Source organism: Ziziphus jujuba, chromosome 1, assembly GCF_031755915.1.
Source record: "Ziziphus jujuba cultivar Dongzao chromosome 1, ASM3175591v1".
In the NCBI taxonomy this organism is placed as follows: Eukaryota; Viridiplantae; Streptophyta; class Magnoliopsida; order Rosales; family Rhamnaceae; genus Ziziphus; species Ziziphus jujuba.
This window is the reverse complement of record NC_083379.1, coordinates 15,902,438-15,915,240: the sequence shown is the minus strand read 5'-3', so window position 1 is coordinate 15,915,240 and position 12,803 is coordinate 15,902,438. Positions and strand designations below refer to the sequence as shown.

General features: G+C 31.5%; 1 protein-coding gene across 1 annotated transcript; it reads left to right on the top strand.

Moving 5' to 3' along the window:
• Positions 1 to 3,476: 3,476 nt before the first annotated feature.
• Positions 3,477 to 8,451, top strand: LOC107419468 (calcium-dependent protein kinase 2). Its single transcript, XM_016028216.4, has 8 exons — positions 3,477 to 4,482; positions 6,005 to 6,148; positions 6,365 to 6,517; positions 6,813 to 6,928; positions 7,063 to 7,230; positions 7,342 to 7,469; positions 7,951 to 8,050; positions 8,127 to 8,451. The coding sequence occupies exons 1-8, from the start codon at positions 3,729 to 3,731 to the stop codon at positions 8,199 to 8,201; spliced, it is 1,638 nt and encodes a 545-aa protein (XP_015883702.3). The 5' UTR covers positions 3,477 to 3,728; the 3' UTR covers positions 8,202 to 8,451.
• Positions 8,452 to 12,803: the final 4,352 nt, after the last annotated feature.

Genomic DNA, 12,803 nt, shown 5'->3' with positions numbered 1-12,803 from the left:
AGAGTAACACCACATGCATCAAAATTATTGATGAAAGTTTAGATATAAAATGATACAGTAATTTATTAATAAATGACATTAAGGCCATTTAAAATTATAAAAAATAAATTTATTGTAATAATATAACATCATTTGTTTTCCAAAATTATATATTTTCTTTCTTCATCTTCTTCTCATTATTATTATTTTTCATAACTTCAAAATTATCATCTTGATTTGAGTACATAGTGCGATAGAATGAAAATCATCGGCCCACCACCCAAACAAAATAATTTACAGGAGTATCAAATTTTGAAGCATATTGAAAAAAAAAAAAAAAAGGGAAAAAAGTTTTTGTAGCACATGACCAACTTTTAAAAGTTCGGCAGCCCATCACCGTTATAGTACAACTGCCACACAATCAAGTGTGACTTTTTCATCTTTTACCACATTGTCCACATCTGTCATAGCATTCTATTTTGTCATTTGCCAAAGAGTTAAACAAAGAATGATACTTTTTTCCAAGATAAACGATTGGATCATAATTGCTAACACCAAATCCATAATAATAAGCCATTTTCTGAAAAAGAAGAAAGGTTGATAATGTCGTTGGAGATACTTTTATAGGATCAATACAAGAAAAAAATCCTAAATCAGTGTAAAAGTAATGTTTGGATTTTGGAGTTTTATATGGACATTATATAAGAAGCCTATAAAACCAAATAAGGTAAAACCGCGATCTTAGCAATTCTGCACTTTTTTTTATTGAAGTTATTTATTTTTGGCTTAAAAGCAATTCTATACTTTCAACGGAATTAGCCAATGAGCTTCTTATTATTAATTCTAAAAGACCACCTAACCTTATCATTTGTCCCCACCACAAAATTATCAGTGGACTCACGACTGTTTTTTTTTTTTTTTTTTTTTTTTTACGAAACTGTTTATAATTTTTTTTGGATTATAACTGTTTGTAAATTTTGCACCTTTCAATTGATCAATTTTAAAGATGAAACGGGCACTTTATCTGTGTCTACGAAAAATTCGAATCTTATGAGTGGAGAGGGCCTTGAAGATAGCCTTAAAAAAAATAAAAATAAAGATCAATTTTATATTCTTCCTTGATATTTTTAGAATTCTAAGCATTTATTTTTAATTTCACAATGGTTAAAAAAAAATTTCTTTTAAAAATATTAAAAAATAATGTTTGCAATGTATAATTAATCTAGTTTATTTTTTTGGGTCCAAAAGAATAAACAAATAAGCTTTATAATTTTTATTTTAAATTAATAACTCCTAGATATAATTTCTTCAGAAAAAAAACTTTGAATTTAAAAAAAAAAAAATATATATATATATATAAAATAATGTTTAAATGTTTATTTTTTAGTGGAGTCATTATGGGAGTAATAAAGGCATTCATTGAAGGAGTGGGGACAAATTGTGTGATTTGTGTCAACCCAAGGCTCATGGTGGCATGGGTTTTCGTTCTTAATTTGGAGGATTTTAACCTTGCATTACTTGCGAAGTAATGTTGGAGACTAATTAACAATCCTAATGGTTTGGCTAGAAGAGTTCTTTTATAAAATAATACTTTACTTCATGTTATATTATGGAGGCAAGAGTGGGCAATAGATCATTACGTTTTTAGTATGGCTTGAAATGGGGTGTTGTGCTGTTATAAAACATGGATGTATATGGAGAGTAGGAGATGATACAAAAATTTGGATCAATACCCATTCATGGTTGCCATCTTCAAGCTCTCGTTGAGTGATGTCTCCGAGAGTTTTAGGAGAGGATGCACAAGTTTTTGAGCTTTTATCACCGTAGGTAGGTGGAATTCAAGTTTGATTAAAACTTGTTTATCATATGGTGAAGCTAATATTATTTTAAGTCTTCCCATTGGTGGTTTTGGTTGAGGAGATAGACTTGCTTGACATTTTAATGATTTTGGAACATATTCAGTTAGTTTTGGTTATTTGATAGCTCTTATGATAGGTTGTAGTGTAAACTTGGTAGTCTCTGAATGAGGAAAAGAGAGAAATTGTTAGAGAATGATATGGGGTTTACAGGTACTAAACAATCTTTTTATTTTTATTTTTATAGAGAGTTAGTATTGCAGGTTTGTTGTGTGCTGAAAATTTATTTAGCAAGAAACTTAGATCAAGCAAGTCTGTGATATATGTTGTGGGGGTGATGAGTCGGTGTCACATGCTTTATGGATGTGTTCAAATGCAAAACAAATTTGGAAAGAGACAAATTTTTGTTTGATAATTAAGAATTAGAGTTGTTATTCTTTAGTAGATTTATGTTATTGGACTTTATCTATTTTCCAAAAGGAGAGGTTTGCTTATTTTAGTTAAGGTATACAAAATAGAAGGAACGTTTTTCCACATAAGGAATCTATCAAGACTAATCAATTGTTACTTGATAGCATGGTTGAGATGCATTTGAAATTTAAAGCATGCAAAAAAAAATCGTAAGAAAGTTCAAGGGAGTAGCATAGTAATCAAGTCTAGCAAAATCCAAATTCGACAAATTATAAAATAGATGTGGGTCTTCTTTCACATGACAATGAAATTGTAGAAACCAGAATAATTGTTCCTGATGATAAAGGAATCTTAACGTCACTTTTTTTTTTTTTTTTTCTCTTTTTCTTAGCCTCATCCGGTAAATTCGAATATATCCTTTATTGGCATGGATGATGATGCTCAAACCGATGGAGCTAACACACTCTATCTTACTTAATGGCACCTCTTGCAAAACCATTTCACTTCTCATATAAGTCCACTAACTAATGAATTTCAGGCTTTTGAATAAAGCAATAGTTTTATGTTGAGTTTTGAGATTGATGAATTATTTAGTGATTTAAAGATGACCGTGTCTATTATGAAGACGGTTTTAATTGTTTATTAGCTATTAAAATTCATTATCTTTCTTTTGGCAATTTTAGATGTTCATTTGCTCAAAGAGAAATAAATGTAGTAGCTCATAAATTAGTTATAGACAATGTGTTATGGCTTGATTCTTTTTGAATTTTAGTTGGAGAATGATCCTAATTGATTGTTTTTTTTTTCTTTTTAAATAATAGATCTTAATTTGTTATATAAGGAATTATTTTTAATAAATTAGTTTTTCTTAAAAACATATATCAAATTGTTTTTTTTTTTTTATACAAATTACCTAAGTTATAAATAAACAAATAAAAGTGATCCAATTACTGAAACTATCAATGTCGCTTTCATCTAATATATATATATATACACACACACAGTGTAAAAACTTATCAATAACTCATTCACCCAAAAAGTTTTCAAAGGGTCAGTCTCACGTGATTCATCAGTCTCAAAAAAAGATTTTTATTTTATTTTTTTCTTTTTAAGTTCTAAAATAACTAAACAATCTAAATAAAGTCTAACATAAATGACATATGTATTATAATTTTTCATACAATTTTTTTTTTTTTCTATAAATACAATTTTCATATTTTGGTTTTGCATTTCAAAACAGAGAGAGAGGACAGAGAAATGTCTTCCTTTCTCCTAATCAAATTCAAAATTTATAAATCACATGTGTATTGGCAGGTTCATTCCCAATTTTAAGCATTTTCCATCTCTTTACCAACTTTGTCTGGTTTCAAATTTTGCTTTGAAAAGATTAAAATAAAAAAAATAAAAAAATAAAAAGAAAAGGGGCAAGAAATTGTATTCCATTCCGAAATTCTCACACCCATCCATCCCTTGTAGACAAAAATGGGTTGCCATCAGAGCAAGAAATACACTTCAAAAGAAGACGATAATGGCTATGAAGCAGCAGCCACCGGTGGTGGTGCTAGAAATCACCAAACTCATCAGCAACCACAGCCAATGGTTCAGAACCAGAAAGTCTCTGTCCCTCAAACTCACAACCCACCAACCAGACCAAAACCACAGCCCCAACAGCCACAGCCACCAAAGTCTCCACAGCCACAGCCACAGATGGTCGATGTTGCTCCTTCAAATGCTATACTGGGCAAGCAGTTTGATGACATCAGACAGTACTATACTCTTGGAAAAGAACTGGGTCGAGGCCAATTCGGTATTACTTATTTGTGCACTGAGAATTCTACTGGTCATGCTTATGCCTGCAAATCTATACTCAAGAGGAAGCTGGTGAAGAAGAGTGACAGAGATGACATAAAGAGAGAGATTCAGATCATGCAGCATTTGTCTGGGCAACCAAACATTGTTGGGTTCAAAGGAGCTTATGAGGACACGTATTCTGTTCACCTCGTGATGGAACTCTGTGCTGGTTTGGAGCTTTTCGATCGGATTATAGCGCAGGGCCATTATTCTGAGAGAGCTGCTGCTGGGATTTGCCGGGCCATTGTGAATGTTGTGCATATTTGCAATTTTATGGGTGTGATGCACCGTGATCTCAAGCCTGAGAATTTCTTGTTCTCTAGTAAGGATGAAAATGCTATGTTGAAGGCTGCTGATTTTGGCTTGTCTGTTTACATTGAAGAAGGTGAGTTCCAAAACATTTTTTAAAAATGTATATACATCTATTTTCTTGCAAGTTTTAGTTGTCAAAGTTTTAATTTTGATTATGTTGAATAACTGTCCTCTGGGATGACCAATTTGCTTGATTTATGTCAATTTGATTGGTTTCTTCTACAGTGCTCAGTTTTAGTGTCCAGTTATTCAACTTTCTAATTTTTTGTCCTTTATCTTTTAGTAATTAAGGAAATATGTTTTTCAAGCCTCGTTAAAAGTCTAAACTATATTCTTATAGAACATACTAGTAACCATAGCTAACTTTGTCTTTATTATAATGGTTAGAAGTGCTTTCAAATGTCAAGTTGTAATCGCTTATCTATAGCTCTAAATTAAAAGTAATATAGTTTAACCTGTTGAGTTTAAGTAGTAAGAGTTCAAATGATTTCTATCTCGCCAATATACTGTTGCTAATCAAGTACTTTATCATGTTTAAATGTCAGCAATCAGCTTATATGTTGTCGAGTTTGTCAGTAGATGGTTTCATATTGTGTCCGTATTGCTTTTCTCTAATTATAAAGTGTTTCGACTCTACTGGCTCACGTTCAATGAAGCTTCTTATGTGATTTGAGAAACCTGATATCTTAGAGTGATATCCGAGAAGCATCCTAGTGGGGGTAATGGGTAATGCTTTTGTCAGTCTTACATCTTAGCTTTGTTCACAACCTAGGATGGAATAGAAATATTATAAGAGAAATTACAAAAAATTTCCTCAATACACTTAATGGGGGGAGTATTTTAGATATTTTTAGTGGGCTTGAGTAGAAGAGTTTTGATATTTTTTCTTTATCTCCTCATTTACGAATGAAAAGTTAGAAAGAGAAATATGCAATCTCTTCTTCATTCTTCTTCCTCTGACCGTGGTCTGTAGACTATGGAATTGTTGGAACTTCCTCCTGATGTACTGATCATACCTGGGAAGAACCTCAATATTGCTGAGCTGGAAGTTTTATGATACGTATTAGGTTATCAGCATAGACTTAAGATCCTTCAGCCTTTTTCTCTACTATTATTTATGTTAATATGTTATGAGTAGAACTGGTTATGAGTACTCCTGTTGACTGCTTTTCTCTTTTATTGTAATCCTTTGTTTTCAACAATTACAAGTTTCCTATATTGATCCCAAGAGGCATTTGGGTTTCTTTTAGATACCATGAAAAATAATAATTATATTGGATGGAACTCTCTTAGTTGTTACTTTAACAGAGGTATATAAATTTTATTGTTATTTTAGACTTTTATAATCCATTAGGAACAAGTAATTCCATCTTTCATGCAGAATATGTAATACAGAGTTTGGTCTGAACATATTTTCTGTAGTTCGTAGTGATTGATAGGCTTGGCAGCTGTCATTCCTAGTTACTGCATTTGGCTTATCTTACTGATTAGTACACTTAATATCTCATTTATATTTTGTAGGTAATTGTACTATAATTTCTTAATCAAGGGTATGAATCCTTCTTTTAAGTGATGTAATCTGAAAATCATATCAGGAAAGGTGTATCGTGATATAGTAGGTAGTGCCTACTATGTTGCTCCTGAAGTATTGCGCCGGAGTTACGGAAAGGAAATAGATGTTTGGAGTGCTGGAGTTATTCTGTATATTCTACTGAGTGGTGTACCTCCATTTTGGGCTGGTAAGTACAAATTCAACAGATTCTTGCAAAAGATTTGGTCAGCCTATGCCGATAAGATTTATTGTCTGCCTTTGTTGTATCAGCATTAAAACAACTTTGGTATTAAAATGTAAAGCAAATGCTCAGATCACAGGAAGATCCAATCCCTTTGATATTTTTAGTTTCTTTTCAAGCACTTCAGTTGACAATGTCCATATTCCATGTCTTGTGTTGCAGAAACTGAGAAGGGAATATTTAATGCCGTATTGGAAGGACATATTGACTTTGAGAGTCAGCCATGGCCATCTATATCAGACAGTGCTAAAGATCTAGTTAGGAAGATGTTAACACAAGACCCAAAGAAGCGAATAACTCCTGCAGAAGTTCTTGGTATCAAATCTTGCTGTTGTATTATATATAAACTCTTGTACAATTAATCGATTCCTTTTCAAAAGTTTCTTTTTTATGATCACAATGAAATATGTTTGACAAAGCATCTTTTACTTTGAATCTAACGTCATATCAAATTCAATGTCAGCTGCAATCCATTCTAAGAATAATTATAAAGCTTTGTAACTTTACTGAATCTCAGATGTAGCATTGTGGTTCTTAGTCTTCAATAAGCAATAAAGATAATTTGACATCTTTGGTCAGTTTGACTAACATTTGGTATTTTGTATGGAAGAACATCCGTGGCTTAGAGACGGTGGAGAAGCATCAGACAAGCCAATAGATAGTGCAGTTCTCTCTAGGATGAAGCAATTCAGAGCAATGAATAAGCTCAAGAAGCTTGCTTTGAAGGTAACTTGTCCAAATGAGTACAGAGCACCTATTTATGGAAAATGACATTACTTTTTTGCTACAATGATCTAGATAGGTTTTTCCTTGTTTTCTTTTGACCTAATAATGTCAGTGTATTTTGAAAATTCTCCCAGGTCATTGCAGAAAATCTATCTGAAGAAGAAATTAAAGGTCTTAAAGCAATGTTCACCAACATGGATACTGACAAGAGTGGCACTATCACGTATGAAGAACTGAAGACAGGTTTGGCTCGTATTGGGTCACAACTGTCAGAGCCCGAAGTCAAGCAATTAATGGAAGCTGTGAGTAATTGAATTATGCAGGAGCTAGATCTGTTGTGCATTGGCTATTATTTGCCTTACTTCTCATACCAAACTCACATGTTTGTGATATCTGCATGCAATACATATCAGGCTGATGTGGATGGAAATGGATCAATTGATTACATTGAATTTATATCTGCCACAATGCATAGACACAGACTAGAAAGGGACGACCACCTATACAAAGTATTCCAGTACTTTGATAAGGATAATAGTGGGTGAGTTCTCGGCTTTTATATGTGTGCTGAACATATTGTTTTGCGGCTTAATCTCTTACCAGCAATTCAGTTTTCTAATAAGTTATTTGACTTTATAGCAGATAAAAGAAGAGTTAATTAATTTTGAATTTTTTTATTATATAAGTTATACTAATAAATTGTCCTGCTGCCCATATATGGTCAACATCGTACGTGTTCTAAAACAAAGTTAAAATAATATTCTTGTTAATGGCACTTTGAGTTTTTATCTTCTCTGTTGTAAAAGGAAAACATCTACTGTATTATGTACTGATGCTGAAGTAACTTTAAGAAAGTTTCGTATATGAAAAAAGTGAGATCTGCATGAGTGTCATTTAAATTGATTGGTTAATTAATAATTAGTAGCCTCCAACATATATTCCAAAGAAGTCCAACACTTTTCTGGTTTTGCATATGGTCTTTAAAGAAGGTAAAAAAATTCGTCACTGTAAATTCATGACAGGTTTATTACAAAAGATGAATTAGAGACTGCTATGAAGGAGCATGGAATTGGTGATGAGTCCAGTATCAGAGACATAATCTCTGAGGTTGATACTGATAATGTAAGTTTTTGCTATCATTTCTAAAGTTATTTGAGTTCTCTGTAGTATTTTGATGCTTATACTATATCAACAATAGGATGGGAGGATCAACTATACAGAATTCTGTACAATGATGAGAAGTGGGACTCAACATCCAGGAAAGCTCTTTTAGTTACGTTCCCCACCAGCAGAGGTGTGTTATGATGTAAGTGAGATTCAACAACAAGGAAAACTCATTTTTACGTTAATTAACTATTTACTGAGGTAACAAAGTTAGATGGTTGTTATTTGAGTTACAGGGAGGACTGAACCATTTTTGAGATGGTTTCCCTTAGAAGTCTTTTTTATTTTATTTTATTTTTCAATCTTGCACGCAAAAATGGTCAGTTTCAGCATGAGAAGTTATGAGTTACTGGTTATTCCGTTTTCCGACTTCCTTTTAATTTCCCCTTTAGCCTGAAACTATGACTTCTAATCAAGTGATCTCACCATGTGAAAAATAATGAATTTTAATGCAGTGGACGAATGATGTGCAGTTGGTTATGATGCCAATGTTCTGCTCGTATTTTTTCCTTCTTATCTAGGATTCAGCATTAGCAAAATTTTCTTTATCACTAAATGAGAACCAAATCTAGTACTTTCAATATAAAGTATATTATGAGAGAACCAAATGAGAGAGAGAGAGAGAGAGAGAGAGAGAGAGAGAGAGAGAACAAAGAAAGATATGCCAAGAGAAAAGGGTGTCTGAAAGATTCCTTATTTCCATATTTCCCTTTGCTATACTTTATTTCATTTGGTTTAGAGCTCACGCATAATATATCAGGCATTTTTTGTTTATCCAAAAAAAAAAAAAAAAGGATCAGGCATTTTTAATTAAATTTTGAAAAGGTTGGTTTAAGCTATGCTTAGTGCTTGTGATAGATAATCAGGCATTCAAAAGTGAAGCAAACCTCATCATCCAAGTAAACGAAAGTCTTTCCTTTTCCTCCTGTTTCGTTTTTCACATCCTCTTTCTCCTTTTTAGGGATTAAAGAAAAAGTAAGAGTGCACTGGTGGATACTTGAAAGGGAAATTTTTTAATTGGCTGCTACTCTGACATGTTTCCTCTACCTGAGTATGCAACACCAATGCAAGGGTAAGGATTTTAATATTTTGGTGGTGTTTATTGTTGTTGTTTCTCATTGCCAACTAACAGGAGTAACCAAGGAGATCTATGTTGGATTTTTCTGATTCTATTGCTTCGCGGCAAAGATAACAAAAAACCATATGCTTTTGATACCATATTAGACAAAAAGGAGGGAAAAAAAAAATGAATATGGTTTTCAGTAAACAGTAATCAACACCAGGCGCACCTACGTATGATGCTTTTAGATAATGCATCGCATAGTAACAAGGTTTAGAAAAAGACGGTCAACGATATGTTGATAGTCTAATGGATGCCTAGGGGCTAAAAGGCGCAAGCCTTTTTATTCAAAATTTTTTTTTCTAAAATTATTTTTTAAAAAATATTAAAAAACAATTCATAAGAAATTAAAAAAGAATATATAAATATATATATATATATATTGTTAAAAAATATAAGCTTTTTTAATATTAAGTTTTTTTTTTAAAAAAAAAAGAAAAAGAAAATGATGAATAAGAAAAAGAAGAGTAATAAATTAAAGATTCTACTAGTAAATGATGCTAGTAATGCACATGGATTGCCAAAGGTTATAATGATGATGAGATGGAGAATGATATGTTAACACCTAAAAAAGGTTTTGATATGCTCAAATTGAAATTAGAGAGCTCGAGGAAAATGATTTTGTATCGAATGACACGAAAAATAAGTTGAATGAATATATAAATATTGAATTGAAGTTCGATAAAGAATTAAACAAGAGGTAGATTATGGTAATAGCTAAAATATGTATTAATCTATGAATTATTGAGTACTTGTAGATTTGTAATATATATGTTTTGAAACTAATCTATTGTTGGAAACTTGGAAAACATGAATTTTCATAAATTTATTATGATCAATTACATGTTAATTCATATTTATTGTATATACAAAAGTAATATAGATTTATGTATATTTTGACATTTAAAATATGAATTATTTTGTTTACTTAATAGCCTTATAATAATTAAAATAATAATATAATTGTGAAACGCTTTTTTACGTCTAGGCTTTATCTAGGCATGCTTAGGCTCATAAGGTTTAAAGCTTGACCTTACCATCTTACAACGCCTTACGCCTTTTAAAACACTAATCAATACCGTAGAAGTATCAAAATATTTACCAAATTTTTTCATTAAATGACAAGTATTAAAGTGTTACTGGTTGATATATTTATACAATTTAAATTAAATGAGTGAATTTGAATAAGTAAACCCTTAAAAGTAAATGTGAATTAACAAAATAAGCCAACTAAATATTACTACATCATCTTTGTCATGTCATTTGGTCAACAAATTTGATGAATATGTTGATAAGTTTAGTATTATTGGTAATCGATGTGGGTTTTACAGAAATAAGCTTGACAGTCAAGAAAATTTCAGTCTCACATTTTTCTTATTTGATATCAATGTTCATAGTCATCCTCAGAGAATGCAAAAACCACAAGAATCTTTCTGGACCTGAAAAGGAGGGAAAAAGGGAACGTTGGGGAAGTGGGTATGAGTAGATTTCCATGCATTGCAAGAAAGTATCAAAAATCTTGTATTCCAAGTTGTTATGTTTTGATTTACCCAAAAAAAAAGTTGTTATGTTTTGCCCACTATTCATTAAAGAAGAGTAATATGGGCTTGGCTTGTTACCCTTTTTTTTTTTTTTTTAAATAAAAATAATAATAAAATAAATAAAATTTTAAAATTATTATAAATATTATTTTATATTATTCTATTTTATTTTATTTTGTAACAAAACCAGGCATAGCTTAGACCATGATCCAAAATCCAGAAATGTTCACATAAGAAACAAACTTAGAAATATAACAGAGATGAAGAACATCAAAGGTGGTTCTCCAATTCTCTAATTTATATATATAAATATATATATATATATATTGTTTTGCTGGCCATAAAAAAGGAAAAATCCTTGAATCTGAACTATTTTCACATCTGGGTCATCCTGATAAATGGGTTTGACATGACTCATAAAACCATAACCTTACACCCTCATGTGAAGCTGATCAATAAATTTCAACTTAGAGGAACTCATAAATATGATGAACCATAAGCTTAATGTTACTTCTACACGTTCCACAAGAAAACAAAAAAAAAAAAAAAATGATAATAACATGACAACCAAACAACCCCACTTGCCATCCTTAAAGCTCCAAGGTACCTTCATAGAATATTATTATAAGACCCCTTTCCCTTCACCATCACATTTTCCACAGAAAGGCAGTGAATCAAGGGGTGTGCGTATACTCATTATACGACTCCTTTCCTCTCACGAGCACAGTTTCCAGGAAACCTCGAGAAAGAACATTAACAAACATATTTTAAGGCTCTGATTTTACAACTCCCCTATTTTCAACCATTTAGGCCAACCCTGCATGTGAAATTACTAAATTGTCCTGCTTCATTTAGGGGTAAAATCTATAGTATCAAGGTCATGTTTGTCACTAACATCAGGGGAAAAAGAAAAAAAAATAAAAAGGGGGATGAGCAAACTGGGGAGAGTCTCTAGTTTAAAATTAGAAGTTTGGCATCCAAGGTTTAGCTTCATATTCCCCTGACACAAATTGTGTCAATGAGACAAGCACTTAAGTTCCCTTTCCACGTGAGGTTGTATTCTATATTGTACTTGTTCCCCATTAAGCATATTATATGCACGTGTGGCGCTCATTTTCTTTATCATTTTCCTCGGAAAATGTCTTACTCATTGGTCAAGACACACATCATATTTTATACCTTCACCATCCCTTCCCGTAATCATATCCCCTTTGTTGATTTTTGCATCATTTTATTAATAATTGGTAAAACCGTCTGATTACTTGTATATGTCATTAAAATGTCCATAATGCACTTTGATACAATGACAATTTCTTTTTCCAATTGTTTATATTGTTGTCAATTCCTAGAGAAGTTGAGCCTAATACCAAAATTATTTGAATATTTTTTTAACATTATATTAATTTATTTTGTGTCATTTTTTCTCATACTGAAGATGTTAAATATTCAAGCTCTAAAACTTTTGTAACTTAAAATAGTAGTTTCCCATTAGACTGATTTTATAAGAACAATCTAAACTTATTTCCTGACCATTATATGCATAGCTAAAAGCAATTGAAAAAAATGGAATCAAGCGCGCCAAAATAAAGATGCCAAAGTCAATTTGAAAACTGCCTTTTCCAGCGAAGAAGTAGGTAAGTTATTGCATTTTTAACTTAATTAAGCCCCAACTAATTTAATTAATGAGGAATTATATTATGAATAGAGCCTTGGATGCTCCTAGTTCGGCTATAGCTTGCCTAAAAACAAGTTTAACAGCATCACTACTTGCGTAAGAAGATAATGCTAATTGATATTATATATTCAGATAATGAGTTGTTATCACCAATCAAAGAATAATTTACCCAAAAAAAAAAAAAAAAAAGAACAAAAAAATCAAAGAATAAAACCGTGCGCGTTCAAATTGATTATTATTATATAAACTTGAAAGCCTAATAAAGCTAATTAAGTAGCATAATGGGATCCTAAGTGTCTGTGGAGTTTACTTAATTACCTTATAAATAATTCTATATAACCGCGTGAATAATTTGTAGATATGGGTGGTGATGAT

Excerpts from the sequence above, each read along its gene's own strand:
- LOC107419468 (XM_016028216.4), top strand. The coding sequence starts at position 3,729 with ATGGGTTGCCATCAGAGCAAGAAATACACTTCAAAAGAAGACGATAAT. Across the intron at positions 6,929-7,062 it reads TCAAGAAGCTTGCTTTGAAG|GTCATTGCAGAAAATCTATC; the intron begins GTAACTTGTCCA and ends AAATTCTCCCAG. Across the intron at positions 7,470-7,950 it reads TTTGATAAGGATAATAGTGG|GTTTATTACAAAAGATGAAT; the intron begins GTGAGTTCTCGG and ends AATTCATGACAG.